The sequence below is a fragment of the Oryctolagus cuniculus genome, chromosome 2 (assembly GCF_051225735.1).
Source record: "Oryctolagus cuniculus isolate XC-2025 breed Fujian yellow rabbit chromosome 2, ASM5122573v1, whole genome shotgun sequence".
Classification (NCBI taxonomy): Eukaryota; Metazoa; Chordata; class Mammalia; order Lagomorpha; family Leporidae; genus Oryctolagus; species Oryctolagus cuniculus.
This window is the reverse complement of record NC_142868.1, coordinates 202,637,525-202,657,537: the sequence shown is the minus strand read 5'-3', so window position 1 is coordinate 202,657,537 and position 20,013 is coordinate 202,637,525. Positions and strand designations below refer to the sequence as shown.

General features: G+C 43.9%; 1 protein-coding gene across 1 annotated transcript in view; it reads left to right on the top strand.

The window, feature by feature from the left end:
- DCDC2C (doublecortin domain containing 2C) overlaps positions 1-20,013 on the top strand; it is a 141,973-nt gene that overhangs the window by 75,519 nt on the left and 46,441 nt on the right. The window contains 2 exon segments of the mRNA XM_089327089.1: positions 2,489-2,557; positions 9,030-9,071. Coding sequence (XP_089183215.1) covers positions 2,489-2,557; positions 9,030-9,071 — 111 coding nt within the window.

Here is a 20,013-nt window from a genome sequence, read left to right as displayed (position 1 = left end):
CGGCGCCGCAAGGCGGAGGATTAGCCTAGTGAGCCGCGGCGCCGGCCTGGGAGTGGAGTTGTAAGGAGAGTCTAGGGGAACGAGGGAGGCAGATGAGGTGGCAGCAGGGAGCGTGGGACAATGGAGGAGTTGTTAAAATGAAGGCCTGAAGGCCAGTGAGTGGACAACAGAAAAACCAAAGCCACAGGGGCATGGGCTGAGACAGTGGATGCAAGACTTCTGGGGCACAGGGCAGGGATGCTCAGGCAGAGGAGGAAGAAGCACATGCTGGTGAGTACAATGCCCAGAGCCAGACTAGGAGGCTTGGGGTCCAGCCCAGCTTGGCTCACTGCTGCCTGGACAGGCCCCATCCCTGCTCCTGCAGTGGGAGATTCTGCTCAGCAAGCCCTAAAATTAGACTGTGTCACCATCCACCTGGTAACTCAATGTAGGTTTCCAGTGGCTGGTTTTTGAGAAGAGAACTTATGTTGTGTAAAGGGTAGTGTTCACATCTGAGTCTCATTTTCATTCCTCTTTAATCAATCGGATCCCAGCTCTGCTCCTATGACTGTCAGGAACCAACTCCTACAACCAGGGAGCTTCCTGCTTCTGGCTTTCATTTTAAAGACTCAAGTCATTAAACCCCAGTGTTAAGGAAATACTTTTAAACAAAGATCTGTGCAAAGATTGGCATCCATATATGAAAACATCACTGTTGAAATTCTGATTTCAGGACATTTTTTACAAAGCACTGTGTTCTTCCAGGGATACGATTATAGTTAATTTTGTAAATCCTTTGAAAAGGTGGATAGATGCCTATAATTGCGAGTCCTTTTTAGCCCATGTCTCCAGTCATTTGGTCCTTTTCCGGGAGGTTGTGGGTGGGGAATGGTCTAGCATTTACTCTGTGCCTAGCTAGCTCTATTTTAGAAGAGAAGGGCTAAACCATGTCATCCTCCAGGTGATACGCACACTGTATACATACCTGGTCTCAGGAAATGCATGAAAACAAGGATTGACAAACCACCAAGGATTGGGTGGTCCATTGCTGAGTCTTGGGCCATATGTGCTACTGCAACAGAGTGCCTGGACTGGGTCGTTTATGATGAACAGAGACTTATTGGCCCAATAAGGGACATAAGGGAGCCCAATGTCCAGGTACCAGGTGCTGATGAGGGCTTCTTTTAGTGTCATTGAGTGGCAGAAGGCAAGAGGGAGGCAGGGTGGACCCACTCCTACCCCAACAACATAGGTCTGTGTGTGAGGGTGGAGTCCTTGTGGCCTCATCAGCTCTGAAAAGCCTCACCTTCTCAAGCTGTTAGAGTGACCAGTGCATTTCCACATGAGTTGTGGAGGGGACAGTCATTCAGAGGGTCTCAGAGATTCAGTGCACAAGGAGAGCCTTTACTTAGATTCAGGGGTAGCAACCAGAGCAGCAGGCCACAACTGCATCTCCCAAGTGCCTCATGCATTTCACTCCAGAGAAAGTGCCCAGAGCAAGTCACCAACTAAAGAAAAGACAAAATAACTCAAACTAATTGGAGAAGGTCAGTCTAAATTTGTGTAATCTGTGAGTGGTTTACTTGGAAAAAGCATAATAAGCTTGGGTCCTTTCAGGTGCGTGGAGTAGCTCAGACTGAGCTAACCAAGGTCGTTGGGAGTATTTGCTTTAATGAATAAATTAAAAAATACAGTGAGCTTCTGTGAGTGCCTCCAGCGATAAGGAACGTTTGCCCTCTATGCAATAGAAGGCCTTGGGGGCCTCTGTGTGATGAAAGATTCCAGGGCCAGCGAGCTTGGGGTCTCAGGGATGTCATGGGACATCCTGTTCTTTCCATCACCCTCCTCCCATCCTCAGCTTCTGGATGATTGATCCAGCCTGTGTCTTCACAAGTCCCAGGGTTCCAAGTGGCTCATTGAAACACATGAATGATGACGAGAATGGAAGGTCCATTTCCATCCCTTGTTTAAGTAGTAGGAAGTCATACCGAGAGACCCTTCAGAAGTGGGCTGTGTCCTCCTCATTGCCTAGGGATGACTGCCATTTCCTGCTGGTGTTGGCAAAGCGGTGCAGGGCGGCCACAAGGTGGGATGTCTGAGGAGCGAGATCCTCCAAGGCAGTGGAGACGTCTCCGGTACAGGGAGCGGATGCTGGTTAGGAGCCCCACGGGTGCACCAAGACTTAGGAAGGCACCTATTCCCTGCTGACCAGAGGTATTGAAGTGACTGTGCCATCTTTTTCACAAGAAAGACAGCATTTGTGTCCCTCCTTAAAGATTTGCCAGCAGCTCTCCCACGCAGGTGACGTGTCCAAGGTGAAGACTACAGAGCCCAAGGTGAAGACTACAGAGCAGATACGATGTTGCCTAGGTCAAAACCGCAGTGACTTCCCAGGCTGTCCATGGAAGCGTCTGGGATGTCACGCTTCTTCGTGTGCTCTCTGATGTGGCAAATGAGTTAGTACATGTTGATTATGGCTAAATGGAAACATGGTGTCTTCTGTCCTTAGGTTCCAGCTGAAATAGTAAAAGAAGATGAAGAGACACAGGTTACCACCCCTGATTTTGAAAGCAAGGCGGTGAGTTCATATCATTTTCTTTTTTATGGCTTAGGTCTAAGGTACCTCTTGTCACTGGACTGTGCTAAATGGAGCTCGCATTCGATGGGCAAAGGATCCACGACCCAAGTTAGTTCAGACCCAAGTAAGCGGCTTGCTCAGTGTGTTTGACAGCCAGGCTTTGTGCGCCAGAAAGTTGCCTGAGTCATTTTAGCATCTTCTTATTACCTCGCACTACACTTGCAGTCACAGACTTAGGAACTTTTTCCCCTACACGCATCAAGAGGTATTTTTAGTGGGCACATCAGCAGCTGCGTGGGTGGATCCTTTTGTAAATAGCTTTGTGTGAGGGACTGCCAGGCTCCTGCCCGCCTGCAGGTGGCAGCACCAGCTGGCAGGGGAGGTCAGGAGTGCCAGTCCTCTTCGCTTTTCTTTCCCAGAGGGCACTTGGGGTGCAAGGTCCACGCAGGTGACATGTTTCCTTGGGCCTCTGTGAGATGATGTCACTAATATCACATATAATATACGGGTTGGGCAAACATGAGTATACAGTTCACATGGCTTAGAAATGGATTTTGTGGAGTGTTTTCAACATTTGATCTCTGGATTTTTTTCAAAGGTAGTTTCTTGTTTTTAAACACTGGGGCTCAGGCAGGAGGTCATGCAACAGCTGGGATTTCCAGCCTGACCTGCTCAGCTGCCGTGGACTGCTGGCTACAGGTAACCCTGGATGGAGCAGCCTCGCCAGCCACCCTTGCTGCCCTGAGGTTCCCTGGTGGCCTCCTGGGGCCCTGCCCCCTTAAGGAAAAGGGGAAATGGCTGCTGGGGCCAGCCTGGTCTCTACGTGGGAAAGCTGTGCGTCCTCAGGAAGTTTGCTCAGGTTTTTTTTTTTTTTTTTTTTTTTTAAGATTTATTTATTTATTTGAAAGTCAGAGTTATACAGAGAGGCAGAGGCAGGGAGAGAGGGAGAGAGGTCTTCCATCTGCTTGTTCACTCCCCAGATGGCCACACTGGCTAGAGTTTTGCCATTCTGAAGCCAGGAGCCAGGAGCTTCTTCTGGGTCTCTCACATGGATGCAGGGGCCCAAGCACTTGGGCCATCTTCTGCTGCTTTCCCAGGCCATAGCAGAAAGCTGGATCAGAAGTGGAACAGCTGGGACTAGAACCTGTGCCCATATGGGATGGTAGTGCTTCAGGCCAGGGCGTTAACCTGCTGTGCTACAGCACCGCCCCCCCACCCCCCTTTTAAAGATTTTATTTTTTTATTTTATTTGAGAGGTAGAGTTACAGAGAGAGAGAGGGAGAGAGGTCTTCTTTCCATCGGTTCACTCTCCGAATGGACACAATGGCTGGTACTGTGCTGATTCAAATCTAGAAGCCAGGCACTTCTTCCCGGTCTCCCATGTGAGTGCAGGGGCCCAAGGACCTGGGCAATCCTCTACTGCTCTCCCAGGCCACAGCAGAGAGCTGAATTGGAAGTGGAGCAACTGGGACTCGGACTGACACCCATATGGGATGCCGGTGCCGCAGGCGGAGGATTAACCTACTGTGCCATGGCGTTGGCCCCATTTGTTCAGGTTTTTAAAAAGTGCCAGAGGAGCTGATGACGTGAAAGCATCACCAAGAACCCGTGTGAGAAGCTTTGCCTTTCCTTCCTTGCCTTTGTTCATGGGTTTGCCTTAGAGGCAGTTTGGATGCAAGGCACTGCCCTCAGCATCTACAGGGGTTGTGGACAATTTCAGACGAGGGGCGAGTATGGCGACAGGGTGAGACTGTCCCAAGAGGTCACGGCCATGAAGCTCTTGGTCCCAGAGCCTCGGCAAAGAGGGCGGAGGGCTGCTGTGGTTTCCTTCAGAGCTCATGCAGACATTGTGGTGGAAATACAACAGGGGCATGTTGGTTACATTGACTATACTGTTATCTGGGTGCCTTGTGCAGGTTGGTCATTGAATTTGTCACCTGTACCTCAGGACACGCTGCCTTCACACTAATTGGTCACTTGGTACCAGCCAGTAGCAGACTCAATTTCTTAGAGGAGTCAAAATGTCTCTGTGAATGCCAGCAATGTTGCTGGGATAACAGCAAACCCAAGCACCCAGTCTTTAGATATCTGGGCTAAGAATTAAACTTTTGGGGACAGAGGGTGAAAGGCCTCAAGAAAACCTCCGTTGTCACCCAAGTGTTGAGTACACAGGTCTGGAGGGTTGGAGGGGGCATAGCCATGTGCCAGGCCTGGGCAGTCCTCCATCTTTTCATTTACTTTTTAAGGCAAATATCAATTAAGAAAAGATTTAGAAAGCTAGCACAAACAGTGTAACTGGTCAAGGTCACAGGAGGTGATGGGCGTTGGGTTTGAACCCAGGTTTGAAGGATTCTGAAGGCTGTCATCTCCCCAGTGAGCCAGGCTGTTGTGTTTAGCTTCCCAGGAGAGAGTCACTGTGTCAGCTCTCACACTTTGTTCCTGGTAGAGGCCATTGTGTGTACTCTGTCACCTGTGCGAGGGCTGTTGGAGATGTGGTAGCTCTCAGGTCCACCTGTCTCCATCTTTGCTGCCAGCAGGACCTGAACAAGATGTGGTTGGTGTGAATCCCCCCCTTCCCCCCAAGAATTGAAGGTCTCTGCCCAAATGTCTAGACTGTGTTTTGATTTTTAAAGATTTACTTATTGAAAGACAGAATTAGAGAGAGAGAGAGAGAGAGAGAGAGAGAGAGAGAGAAAATCTTCCATTTGCTGGTTCATTCCCCAAAGGTTACAATGGTCAAGGCTGGGATAAGCCAAAGCCAGGAGCCTAGAATTCCATCCAGGTCTACCATGTGGGTGGTAGGGGCGCAAGTATTTGGGCCATCTTTTGTTGCCTTTTCAGGTGCATTAGCAAGGAGCTGGATCAGAAGCAGAGCAGCCAGGGTGCAAACATGGAGTACCTGTGTCACAGGTGGCTCCTGTACCTTGATGCTGGCCCCATTCTTTGTTTTCAAGGGCTCAGAAAGAGCAAGCATTTTATAGCTAGTAATAGTAAGAATGAAAAAGGAGCAGTAGTATCCGATTAGCTCTTTCCGACTACTAGGCCCCGCGGATCTGCATCTGCTCTCAGTAACGAAAGTCTCATGTGGTCTTTTATCTGTACATCCATGTGGAAGTGAATCCTAGGACATACTTGATGTTGACTGTATTCACTATTTTAGGCATCTTACTGATGGCCTGACCTCTCCTAAAGCAGGTTGTGAATCCCTAAGGAGCTGAGTTATTGCACTTTATTATCCCATGTGTCCTTCCTAGCGCGTTATTCCCAGTTTGAGTTTAATAAATGTCTGTGGTTTTTCTTTGGGTTAGCAGTGACTCAGTTGTTTAAACTAAAATACATATTCCCAGAGTAAAATGCTAATTAACTCGCAAAGTTATAAGAAAATGTATATTATCATGAACATTTTTTTAAAAGTACATACCTGTGATATTTGTTCACAGAATTTTTGTTGTCATTTTTTTTTTTACCTCTTGTAGTAAAAAATACATGAGGGTATTTTAAAAAGTCCATAGAAACAGAATTAAAAATAAATTTGGTGCTGGTGCCGCGGCTCAATAGGCTAATCCTCCACCTTGCGGCGCCGGCACACCGGGTTCTAGTCCTGGTCGGGGCACCAGATTCTGTCCCGGTTGCCCCTCTTCCAGTCCAGCTCTCTGCTGTGGCCAGGGAGTGCAGTGGAGGATGGCCCAAGTGCTTGGGCCCTGCACCTACATGGGAGACCAGGAGAAGCACCTGGCTCCTGGCTTTGGATCAGCGTGGTGCGCTGGATGCAGCATGCTGGCCGCGGCGGCCATTGGAGGGTGAACCAACAGCAAAAGGAAGACCTTTCTCTCTGTGTCTCTCTCTCACTGTCCACTCTGCCTGCCAAATAAATAAATAAATAAATAAATTTGGTGCAAAAATTTTTGAAGCATGAGGGTCTTCAAAAAGTTCATGGAGAATACATATTATGAAAAAACTATGCATGGATTTCCAAATTTTTTGCACTAAAATAGGCATCTTTTAATTTCATTTTCCCTGAGCTTTCTGAAGTCCCCTTACATGCAGTGTAAACTTAGCAACCTTAGTCATTTCCAAATGCACAACCCAGAGGTGGCAGTGGTGACGCACGCAGTGTCAAGTAGCCATCACCCCTCCACCTCTAGAACAGAAGCTCTGGCCCCACCCCTGTTCCTCCAGCATGGGCTCTGCTGCCATTTCCAGGAGAAAGGAGCTGCTGACATGCAGATGCTGTGGTTGGGTTTGGCCCTGGCCATTTATTTCGTCATTGTGTACATCAATGACATGGAAGTGGGTGACGTCAAAATAAAAAGCTGAGCTGTTGTGTGACACTCCATCCTCAGGACACTTTAAATATGTAAATTGTAAAGTCATGGCAACTCTGGGAAAATTCAGCACTCTAATATTATTTTTCATCTTTGAATGGAATTTTATTACCATTAACTAATTTGAAAAGCTCTTCTGTGAGATAATAAAAATGAAATGTGTACTTTTCCTTTTACTTATTTTAAATTGTGCTCATGGCACCCACATTCCTGTACTCTGGGTGCTTGAGAACCAGCTGAATCCCAGTGGACCGAAATTTTCTCCAGGTCTTAGTGCTGATTTGTTAGGAACCTTTGTGAAGAGTGTTCTGTGCAAGCAGTGTTTTGTATTTATGCTGCCTGCTGAGTTTACGAAACAGCGAGTAAAGGTTTTGGGAAGAGTCAATCCTTTTCCAAAGGAGAATGGGAGGGGCGTGAACAGCAATGCTGAAATCGCATCTGAAGCTGTGTACTGGAGTTCCTGCCCCTGGGAGCATCCTGGGGTGCCTGTAGGTCAGCTTGGCAGGTGTTTCAGAGACACCTGTGCACAGCAGTGGTTGGGTCCTTCGTGACTCTGAGTTTTTTCTGATGGTTTTCAACCTTTAATGTTTTTAAATTTTTCCTACCTTTGAAAAGATCATCTAAAATTTCATGGATAATTTTGTGCATTCAATAAAGAGAAGGAGGAGGAGGGAAGTTGACTTTAATTTTTGAACAGCATGCTTTGTACCTGTCTGCCTTTTTTTTTGTGCTGTGTGTGCTGCCTGGCCTGCCCTCTGCCTTTTCTACTTATCTTTGTCTTTCTGCTTCCACTCGTGCCCGACTCCCTGCAAACACCAGGCTCCTCCTACTTGGAGTTCTCTAGAGCCTTCTCCAGGTGGAGCATCTCTTCCTCCACTGACCCCTACAGTATTCGTCTATACTTTCTGTGTCATCCAGATCACACCGTGGCTCCCACTGCAGTATGTGTGTCCGTGTACTTCCTTCTATAACAGTGTAAATTTATAGAAGGGAGAATCTGTACTTGCTTCATTTCACTATCATCTTTAGCCCTTTTCTCCTTCCTTGGCCACAAGAATAACTGATTCTGAATTTAATGGAGAACCTTGAAGATATTAGGTCACTCTTGTTACGGCTATGGGGGTAACACTGGACCTTGTAAAGACCTTCCTGCCCAGGAGACTGGGCATGGCAACCCCAGGGCTGGGAGAGCCCAGTGGGGAGGACTAACATGAACACACATATTCAGTGGGTCTCACAATGCTATATCTGAAGAATTGATCTTCCTCAAAGCCATACCCTTTCTCTGTATGAAAGTAAAACTTTTCTCTTTGGAAAAATATCATAAAGTCATACATAATTGAAATGAGGAAGAAAATATTTGCAATACAAATTAAAGGTTTCTTCATTTAGAAAGATTTAACTAATGGAAAGACCAATAAAAAGAAAGGCAAATGAAGCAAATAGGAAATTCGCATAAAGAATACAAATCTCCAAATGACGTGGAAATAGATCCATGTGATCCCTAGTGAAAGAAAAGCAAATAATAAATGATGGGTTTTTCCTAAGACCAAGTAGACAATGCCCAGTGCTTAATAAATCCAGATGAAGGGCTTATTTTATGGTGTCTTTCTAGAGAGGGTTTATTTCTTTCTTTATATGGAAGTATAGGTGCAAAGAAGCAGCAGTGCTTGTCTCAATTGGTGCAGCCCTTTTCTTTTTTAGAACAGTAATTTCAATAGCTAGGAATACTCCATAACTGTATTAATTGATAACAAGTAATAAGGACAAGTGCAATATTCTTCCATACAGATTGGCTCATTAATTTATGCTTCACACATAGAATAGAAAACAACTATGTACTAAAGAGTGGGGCTCCAAGACTTTATATTAAGTAGGAAAACAATGAAAGTGGAGCAGAGAATATGATGTGCTGTGTTTGTCCACAAGACAGGCACAGGAAGCAAGGCATCAGAATGGGAATGTGCTGTCTAAGGGCGAGGGCAGGTAAGTGGGAGGAACACAGGGAGGTGGCTCCGACTCTAGAAGGAGCTCCTGAGGACTTTCATGCAATTCACTGAGAACGTGAGGGAGAAGGGAGGTGGGGCTTACCTTGCAATACCCTCCCTGCAGGGAGCTGATTACTCTGTTTATGTCTTCAATAACAGGAAAAAGGAGATGAATGGCTCTCAGAAGACGGTGAAAGAAAGGTTTGTATGGATAACTAGTTTGTGTTTCCAGTTCTGCAGACAGACCTAACAGCATGATCAATGGATCCCCCACCTTGTCAGGTGTTTTTAGGAATATAACTTCTGTGCCTCTGTCACATGCCACAGCTCTGTTCCTAGACTTAGAAAAGAAACCCAGAGGGAAAGAAGCACCATTGAGGCGTTGCAGATAGGTGGATGGATTTGCTATTTGCTATAAACGCAGATCAAAAACAGGCACGCCGAAGCTGCTGAGGCAGCACACTCGGGGACTCCCGCAAGTCCCCTGTCCCAGCTCCTGGAGGCACTGCTATAGGATTTCCGGGACGTTGTGACAGCTGCAGCTTCAGACTCCAGCCATAAGCTTGAGAGGGACGTGTCACACACTGAGGGCATAAGAGGAGGTCGCTCCCCTGCTGTGTCCCTACCTGGCAGCTGTAGGTCCTTCGTCTAGGATGAGCTACCTTTCCTACCACTCAGCAGTAGCTCTGTCCCAAGAAGGACCGAGTTCTCATGCGTGTTTGCTAAATGACTGAGTTCTGAGTATGTACATGTCATTTACTTAGACCCTGATTCTCAGACTCCTCATCACTCTGTTTGGAAAGGGTAGTGATCAAAGCCAGCACCTGGAGGCCCCGGGCACTGGGCTTCGTCTTGACACAGAGCCAAGTGCTCTAAGCTTTGGGAACATGTCTTACATCCCAGAGCCTGGGTCCTCTTTGCAAATTTTTGTTTTTGTTGGATTGTTTTTTTGTAATCAAGTCTATCTCCTGGATTAGAGAGAATATGCATAAAATATGTTTTTGTTTGTGTTGACTGGCTTGTAGAAGAATCCTAGCAGGGTTATGGGGCAGGGGCACACCATGTGTTCTGTCTTGGTATAGGTTTTCACGTATGGATGTGCAGACAGTCACAGGAAGAGCCCAGAATTCCAGTGTTAGCGTTCCCATGAACTTGCTAAGTGAAGTAGCCTCTGTGTGTGTGATCAGTGCAATAAAAAATTATTTCACGTATCTATAGCAAACTTCTCAAGGATCTGTGAGAGGGTATACCTGTGAGAGGGTATACCATGTCTGTGTTTCACAGTGTTTGTATTATTTGTCCTTAAGGTCGATGATGAGAGTTTGTGTTTCTCAGCTTGAAAGGAGACACTGGGCTGTCCTCATTCTTAACTGCCTCTGAAAAGCCACCAGTTCTGATAGTCTGTCCTCCCCCGTTGTTGACAGCCAGCTGCTCTACACTGTGCTGGAAAAAATGATGATCTGTTTTGATAATGCTGTTTCTGGAAACATACAAAATAGCTGGTTTTAGTGCCAAGTAATTCTTTGGAGACATTTATTACTTGTTTGGCTTATATGCTACTTATTCTTTCAATTACAATGTTTTACCAGACCCATGGAAGTGAAGAGTGCAGATCTGAATCCATGCAGATTTCCTGTGAATTTGGTTTCTCTCCTCTGGGCCTCAGTTTCCTTATATGTGAAACTGGAATGATTCCCAATTTGTGAAGTTTCTACAAGATTAGGGACGTTCCCAACTGCCTCAGCTCCTGAGCTGGGAGTGAGTCACAGCTACTAATGTTATTGCTATCTCCAGTGAAATCCTGGTTCTCACAGAGGTTTGCATCATTGAAAGCGGGGATTTGATTTGAGTGCTATTTGCATTGTTTTGTAACATCAGGCAAACGTAGCTCTTTCCCCACAGTCAGCACTAATGATGTTTTAAAACTGAATTTTCTTCTGTGATATCTCTCATTAGTTTTGAAATGAAGACTCTTGTCAGTTCATCAACAACTTGTATTTATTATAGAAGTATTAGAAAATACAGATAAGAAAAAAGTGAAATCACTGAATTCCTCTATTCACAAGAAACTTTTCATTTTTGTGTACATTCTTTAAGACTGTTTTTCACTTCTTATCTTTTATGTAGAATATTAACAAATATTATGAATCTGTATTGAGGGTACTCATAGCATTTTGTGTTTTTTCTCAATATGCTTTACATTGATTTCCTTGATCTGAAATGGGTGTAAACGTGTTTAGCAGAGCTTTCATTCACTCTGGAAACAGTGCTAGCCACATGTACATGGTGCGGAGCTGGCTCTGCCTGACAGATGTCCCTGCTGGCTGTCTGTCCCAGCCATTTGAGCTCACACCAGGACTGAAAATGTGGCCTTATTTATTTTTTTTATTGGAACAAATGTTCACTTTGCTTTCTTGATGAGTGTGTTTTTGTGACTTGAGTTTAAAATTAAGAGAGACTAAGGAAGAAGTAAACTAAAGAGATGGAATCAGTTAACCAACAATGGATCTACAAGTGTAAACCAAGATCTGCATCATGGATCTAGATGTAGAATTATTCTGCTTCCTTCCTGTGCTGGGCTGATGATGACTCTCACACGGAATACAGAAGGTGCAGTTTGTCTTTTCCGGCCTTTATTTGTGAACACACCTGTCGTGTCTGATGGATAAGCATGGGTAGGTTGTCATAGTGACACGTTCTAGGGCCAAAGTGTACAAGAAGATGAGATTTTTTTTTAAAGCCTTCAAAATCAAGTATAATTTTGATTGGTAAGTGCCCAACTAGTAAAAAAAAAGAAGTACCTAGCACAAGGTTTTTAACATTTATGCCAACGTATGAATGGTCTATTATGTCTTGGAAGTGCATTTTGTAAGTCAAATGACAGGTTAGGCATGATGGTATCAAGGCAAAGTGCCTCAGACACACGGTGGAGGCAACGTTTTCTTTTTTTTTTAAAGATACACATTTTTAAAGATTTATTTCTTTATGTCAAAAGCAGAGTTAGAGAGGGAGAGGAGAGATAGAGATCTTCCATTTTGTTTTACTCTCCCATGGCCAAAATGTCTAGGGCTGTGCCAGGCTGAAGCCAGGATCCAGGAACTTCATCTGAATCTCCCATTAGGGTGCGGGGACCAAGGATTTGGGCCATCTTCTGCTGCTTTCCCAGGTACATTAGCAGAGAGCTGGATTGAAAGTGGAGCTGTTGGAACTCAAACTGGCACATGTATAAGGAGGCTGGCAGTGCAGACGGATGCTTAACCCACTACACCACAGCATCAGACCCTGGAGGCAACAATTTCAAAACCTGCTTTAGTGCCACATGTCCTCAGTGTCGTGGGAAAATAGCAGGTTTCATCTTACTTTGAAGTTTTGATATTTTAGCCCATTGGAGAAACAGGAATTGAAAACTAGCAAGTATCACATGACTAGAACTCATGCCCATGTTTGAATTACTCCTTGGAATACTTATAAAGTCTAAAGCAACTTAAATAATTGAGTGCCTTTTGTTCTGCTGAAGCCTTGATGCCTGTAAATTGGCACATTGAGAATGGATTCAGTCTGAAAACTCACTCTGCAGTCTCAGATTTGGCATTGCGCCATGGAGGATCATTTGTCTGCAGGGTTTTCACCCTAAACTAGAGTTTACCGAAGACATCCCCTACTCAATAAGGCTTGAATCTTCCGAACCATGAGGGATAAGTTTATGCTTTAGTCTTCTCGTCCAAGAGTGCTCTGTTACAGTGCTGGACTGCTGAGTGGGAATAATCCATGCCCAGGTACAAAGGCAGCGGACCCGTCATCTTTGGGCAGGTGTGTGCATTTCCACATGGGTGCTGTGAGTGCATTTCTGCCCGGATTCCAACTCCTTTGAACTGGGGGACTGGCTCCAAGCTTCCCTCAAAATGCCCGACAGTATGGTGCCAGGTCTCGTGTTTACTTCTCTTCTGGCCTGGCCTTTCACTCCCTTTCCAGTGCTGCATAACCTAATTCTGCTGCGAGTTTTCTCTCCCAAGAAACAATGACCCATTCTTGTCCTTTCTTCCAGCAGTTATGCATGCTGTCTTAATCATGTCACTTTCAGATACACTTGCATTTTCCAGGTATCCCAACGTTATTTTGTGTGTGTGTATTCATGTTTCCAATAATTCGTTAATGGATGGCTTAGTTTTTCCTGCTTAATGTTCAGTTCTTTATGTTCGGGGTGCATCTTTTCCTATTGCCTTACTGTGCCAGAGCACTACTTGCTCAGACAATTCTTACCCAACCAACCCAGGGCACTCTTGGGTTAGGATGTGGAGTAAGGGGTTGTACCCTCTCACAGCTTTTAGGCTTCAGTGTTTCATGTTGTTGGGAACTAGGAAATTTCAAAGCACAGGTTGACCATGGGTGGGATGATAATGACAAGGAAATGGAAAATGAAACAGAACACCATGTGCAATTTTTGTTAAGTAGTTCTAGAGCAGAAGTTAACTGTCATTGATGAATGTCATGTGTTGTCTGGGCTTATTTTCTTTAAAATAGGTGTTTCTGTTTTTAATTTTTTTGGCATTCTGAATCACTCTAGCATCACATTGTACTTAGAAATTCCTGATAGTTGACATCTCTTTAGCCTCAGTCAGAGCTTTGGAACAGTTGAGGGTATCCCATGGGTGCTCTGTGGGTGCTGAGGAATGGTGAGTCTTGTGCTGATGTTTACCCAGAAAGCCCGAGCCGAGATCAGGTTAAACACAAAGTAAATATTTGATACTTGTGTGCTACTGGCTACTAAATGGGTGATAAACCAGTGCAATATTTTCAGATGATCAAAGTAGTGATTTATATCAATTAACATAAATAATATTTAAATAATTTAGCTTATTTAATAAATACTAAGCTTGGGACATTAGAGAATTTTCCATTGCCTATAGCTGCTAAGGAAAACACCACTTAAGCATCTTACCCAAGTAAAATGCGTACGCAAATCCATAGCAGTAATTTACTCTCATTGTGTGCTTTATCAGTCAATCAGTAGAGGGTTTTCATTTAATTAACATTGCCAGAAATGCCAATAAAACCAGGGTTTTTGTGATCTAGCATTGTCTCTGACTCAGGCTTTTTGTGACAAAATGAAAATGGCATTGATTCTTTAATTGATTTTTAAAATTCATTGCCTGCCCAGTGTCTTTACTATTTTTTTCCCCTCATTATCTTGATACCACTCTGTCACCATGCTAAGTATTTTATTGCTTCCCTAAGAGACAGGGTCAATATTGATCAACACTGGAGTCTCAGAAGCTAAGTGTAAGTCATCAATAATGCTAAGTGGGATCATGGTGAATTAAATATTAAGTAATGAAACTTTTTGAGAATTGCCTGATTCCAGAAAAACAGACTTGTATTTTTCTATATGTAGATTCATTTGGCGTCAAGTGAAAAGAGAATTTTCACGTTAACATCTCCCACACAATTGCAGACATGTTTTGTGTAACACCCTTCACTATAAAACACAGGGTACCGCATTGATACATAGGCCAACTGATCCATCATTTGACATGGTAAGCTCCACGGAGACAGTCTTGTCTCTTGCATGGGAATTCCCGAAGGAGGATGTCCAGTGACTCCTCTCTAGCCTCTGAAAATCAGCCACTACAGCCAGTTTTCACATCATGCTTTCCATCTTGGAGGTTCCCATGCTGTCTGCTTTCTGGGTTGAAGACTCAGATTCTCACCTTCTTTCCCAGTGCTCAGAGGGCCCAGATTTCCTTAGTCACATCCACAGGTCCGACAGTCTTGGTGTCTCTCCAGTCCTGAGTTCATTTGCTGCAGCCTGGGTACTCTCCCACGACCTGGCCAATGCTTCCCTTCCACGACCAGGACAGTGACTCCATTCTGTGGTCAGGTCAGTGGCTCCATTCCCTAACAGGGCCAAAAATTCCATTTCAAGACCAGGCCAATGGCTCTCCCACTGTTCCTTTCAGAACTTCCTCCTGATTAAGCTAATACCTCTGGGTAGAACGTGGATCACAACATTCTGTCACTGGGTTCTCTTGGTCCCTCAGATATGTTCCCCATTTATTTGCTGACGGTGACACTGTGAAAGGGAAAGAAGGTAAGGTCAGATGCACGGATAGGCATCCTGTTCTTCAATGACCCTTGTTTGGCTGTTCATGCATTAGTGCATTTTTCACATTGTTCACAATGTTATCTTTTACTGAAAATTGATTTTAAGCATATGAACAAAATTTTTCCTTTGGGCCATATGCTAGGACATAGAGAAATAATGGTAATTTTTGTTGTGAGCAAATTCTTTTAAAATATCTATTTATTTGAAAGAATGAGAGAGAGAGAGAGAGAGAGAGATGGAGAGAGATCTTTCATCCACTGATTCACTCCCCAGATGGCCACAACAGCCAGGCCTAGGCCAGGTTGAATCTAGGAGGCAGGAACTTCATCTGGGTCTCCCATATGGGTGCAGGGACCCTAGCACTTGGGCCATCCTCTGCTGCTTTTCCCAGATCATTAGCAGGGAGCTGGATTGGAAGTGGAGCAACCAGGATGAGAACTAGCACCCACCCAAAAGGGATGCCTGCGTTCAGGCAGTGGGTTTACCTGCTACACAGCAACACTGGCACAGTGAGTAAATTCTTAATTAACAGTGCCAGCATGGGTACTTCTCATGGGGTAAGAGTCGATTGAAGTACCTCATAGAATTTTATGCCCAATCTGTAGTGCCAGATAGCAGTGATAGGGCATGAGGGAGAGAAGAAAACAGAGATGATCCTCCTTGGTTCAGCCTGACAGTGTTCTCTGAGCTGTGAATCAGCCCTTGGTGTATGGGGTATCATGATCCATTTCTGTTTGCAGTGAGTGGTCCTCTTATCATACTTGCTTGGCCTAGGGTTGACAGGTTTTTATTAAACTGTGACCAACTAACACAGAAACCATTGCAGTTATACAAGGAAAGGGCATTATTTGTACTTGCTTGGTTTTCCCCATGAGTTATGGAGATGCTATCTATAACTTTTAAAGCACATGAATTATTTTTAATTACAAGAATATATATGGCCAACTTACTACATTTCTGTAATGCACCAAACAACCTGGAGTTTAGGTTTATATAACTTAGATATGGTCATAAATATAATTTTTGGACACAGAAAGTGACATTTCAAATTTTCATTTCTGGGAAGGCTAAATGAGAAATCTTTATTGGCTTCCTACACCACATGCTGTGAAGGTACTTTTAGGTGAATTTATTACCTAGTTACCTTAAATTGACAGCCATATTTTGGTGAAAAAAATATCTTCTCCCATGAGTAGTTTAGAGGAAAGAAAATCAGAGATGTGACGAGGTAAAGGGCTTGCAGGTCCAGAGGCACTTAGAGTTGACAAATGAGGTTGTTCAGTAGCCTTTTTTCCCTCTTTGTTCCACATATCTTCTGTGAACCTGGCTGTTTTTCCCCAAGAGAGAGGCATGGTGAGAAACAGCAGAGGAGCTGTAACTCAGAACCGAGGTTTGTGGCTCAGGTTGCCCAGAGATTCTGTACACGAGGCCATGTAACATCCACTGAATCCCAGGCCTTTGTTCTTCCTTAGGGTTTGTCTATATGGATAATCAGAGGGTAAGGATCTGTGGCAGTGCAAGAAAGTCCTACAAATAAAGCCTATATTTTCAGCTTGTTAATTGAATGTGTAGAAGAAAACAGGATCTTACAAAAGTTGTAATATATCAAAAAGCAAATTTGCCCTTGATTTATACTCAAGAACACATTTCACAAACTGGTAAATATTGTAGGGACAGAATGCATCTGGATTTCAGACACTGCATGTGCATTTTGGGTTGGGTCCAGGGATGCTTCTGAATGCCCTTCGGTTCTCTCTTCTGTGTCTGCAGCCTGTGCAGCATCCTCTCAATGTGACGCTGTCACTCACTGCTGACCACATCAGTCACATGCTCTATGCATCTGTGGCTGATGGATAAGCCTGTGTTGCATGGGCTACTGGCTCTCTCCCCAGCAGCCCAGCAGGAGAGTACATAGGGCCCCTGGGGTCTTAGAATTCTGAGCCAGAAGCACCATGGAAATGATTCCTTTCTAATTCTTTATGCAACCAAAGAGAAAATGGAAACATCTTTCTGCTAACTCAGTGGCGTTATTTAGGTTCTCCTTATAATAAAGCTGTTTAAAATCAATTCCAATATCAGATGAGTACCTTCTGTATTGAGGACTTATTCAGGTGTCCAGAGCCGGCTCCTGGTTCAGGCATAGTAAGTGCAGGGAAATGCAGACCTGGTTGTCTGATTTGCCAGTTGCTCAGCTTGTCAAAGTCACAAATGCAGAAAGCTGGTGGGTGTGGGGTAGGGGCCGGACCATGGGGAAGGAGAATTAAGGCATACTTTTAAGGCAATGCTTCTATTCTTGTGATTTACAAAAATATGCAATTAGAAAAAAGATCAGGCTTTAAAATAAAAATTAGAAACTGTAAGCAAATAGGTGAAACTAGTGATTTTTTCCCCAAAAAAAGGGATAAAATCCCGTCAGAAATTCTCCCTGCAAATGGTGAGCTTAGAAGTTATTTATTTCAGACCTGTATTTATTTCAGACCTTGGAAGTTTGAAGCATATATAGAAGGTGACAGTAGGTTCATGATCTCACTATTAAAATGAATGCACAAGCAAGTGGACTTTTGGTGCAGGGCTAAAGCAGTGTTTGGGATGCCCACATCCCATTCAGGAGTGCCTGTTTCAAATCCAGGCTCCTTTGATTCCATCCCAGCCAGGAAATTCTATTTGTGTCTCCCACATGGGCGGCAGGGCCACCACTTGGGCCATCACCTGCTGCTGTCTCACGCACATTATTAGTAGGAAGCCAGATTGGAAGTGGAGCAGCTGGGACTTTTTTTTTTTCACTTTTATTTAATAAATATAAATTTCCAAAGTACAGTTTATGGATTACAATGGCTTTTCCCCCCATAACCTCCCTCCCACCTGCAACCCTCCCATCTCCCGCTCCCTCTCCCATTCTATTCACATCAAGATTCTTTTTCAATAATCTTTATATACAGAAGATCAATTTAGTATAAATTAAGTAAAAATTTCAACAACTTGCACCCACACTGAAACACAAAGTGTAAAATACCATTTCAGTACTAGTTATAGCATTAATTCACATTGAACAACACATTAAGGATAGAGATCCTACATGAGGAGTAAGTACACAGTGACTCCTGTTGTTGACTTAGCAAATTGACACTCTTGTTTATGGCGTCAGTAATCACCCTAGGCTCTTGTCATGAGTCGCCAAGGCTATGGAAGCATTTTGGGTTCACGATTCTGATCTTATTTAAACGAGGTCATAGTCAAAGTGGAAGTTCTCTCCTCCTTTCAGAGAAAGGTACCTCCTTCTTTGATGGCCCTGTTCTTTCCACTGGGATCTCACTCACAGAGATCTTTCATTTAGGTATTTTTTTTTTTTTGCCAGAGTGTCTTGGTTTTCCATGCCTAAAATACTCTCATGGGCTCTTCAGCCATATCTGAATGCCTTAAGGGCTAATTCTGAGGCCAGAGTGCTGTTTAGGGCATCTGCCATTCAATGAGTCTGCTGTGTATCCCACTTCCCATGTTGGATCATTCTCTCCTTAATTCTATCAGTTAGTATTCACAGACACTAGTCTTGTTTATGTGACCCCTTTGACTCTTAGACCTATCATTATGATCAATTGTGAACTGAAATTGATCACTTGGACTAGTGAGATGGCATTGGTACATGCAATCTCGATGGGATTGAATTGGAATCCCCTGGCATGTTTCTAACTACCGTTTAGGGCAAGTCCGATTAAGCATGTCCCAAATTGTACATCTCCTCCCTCTCTTATTCCCGCTCTTATATTTAACAGGGATCACTTTTCAGTTAAATTTAAACACCTAAGAATAATTGTGTGTTAATTACAGAGTTCAACAATAGTATTAAGTAGGATGAAAAAAATACTAAAAAGGGATTAAGTATTAAGTTTTTAATCAACAGTCAGGACAAGGTCTGATCAAGTCACTGTTTCTCAGTGTCCATTTCACTTCAACAGGTTTCCCCTTTGGTGCTCAGTTAGTTGTCGCCGATCAGGGAGAACATATGATATTTGTCCCTTTGGGACTGGCTTATTTCACTTAGCATGATGTTCTCCAGATTCCTCCATTTTCTTGCAAATGACAGGATTTCATCTTTTTTTTTTTTTTTTTTTTTTTTACTGCTGTATACAATTCTATGGAGTACATATCCCATAATTTCTTTATCCAGTCTACTGTTGATGGGCATTTAGGTTGATTCCAGGTCTTAGCTATTGTGAATTGAGCTGCAATAAACATTAATGTGCAGACAGCTTTTTTGTTTGCCAGTTTAATTTCTTTTGGGTAAATTCCAAGGAGTGGGATGGCTGGGTTGCATGGTAGGGTTATATTCAGGTTTCTGAGGAAACTTCAGACTGACTTCCATAGTGGCTTTATCAGTTTGCATTCCCACCAACAGTGGGTTAGTGTCCCTTTTTCCCCACATCCTCGCCAGCATCTATTGTTGGTAGATTTCTGAATGTGAGCCATTCTAACCGGGGTGAGGTGAAACCTCATTGTGGTTTTGATTTGCATTTCCCTGATTGCTAGTGATCTTGAACATTTTTTCATGTGCCTGTTGGCCATTTGGATTTCCTCTTTTGAAAAATGTCTTTTGAGGTCCTTGGCCCATCTCTTAAGTGGGTTGTTTGTTTTGTTATTGTGGAGTTTCTTGATCTCTTTGTAGATTCTGGTTATCAACCCTTTATCTGTTGCATAGTTTGCAAATATTTTTTCCATTCTGTTGGTTGTCTCTTCACTCTCCTGACTGTTTCTTTTGCAGTACAGAAACTTCTCAATTTGATGCACTCCCAAATGTTAATTTTGGCTTTGACTGCCTGTGCTTCCAGGGTCTTTTCCAAGAAGTCTTTGCCGGTACCTATATCTTGCAGGGTTTCTCCAATGTTCTCTAATAATTTGATGGTGTCGAGTTGTAGATTTCGATGTTTAATCCATGTTGAGTGGATTTTTGTGTAAGGTGAAAGGTAGGGGTCTTGTGTCCCGTCCCGCGGGACAGCAACTGGGGCCGAGCACCTAGAAGGAGAAATGAAAGGGACAGGAGACACA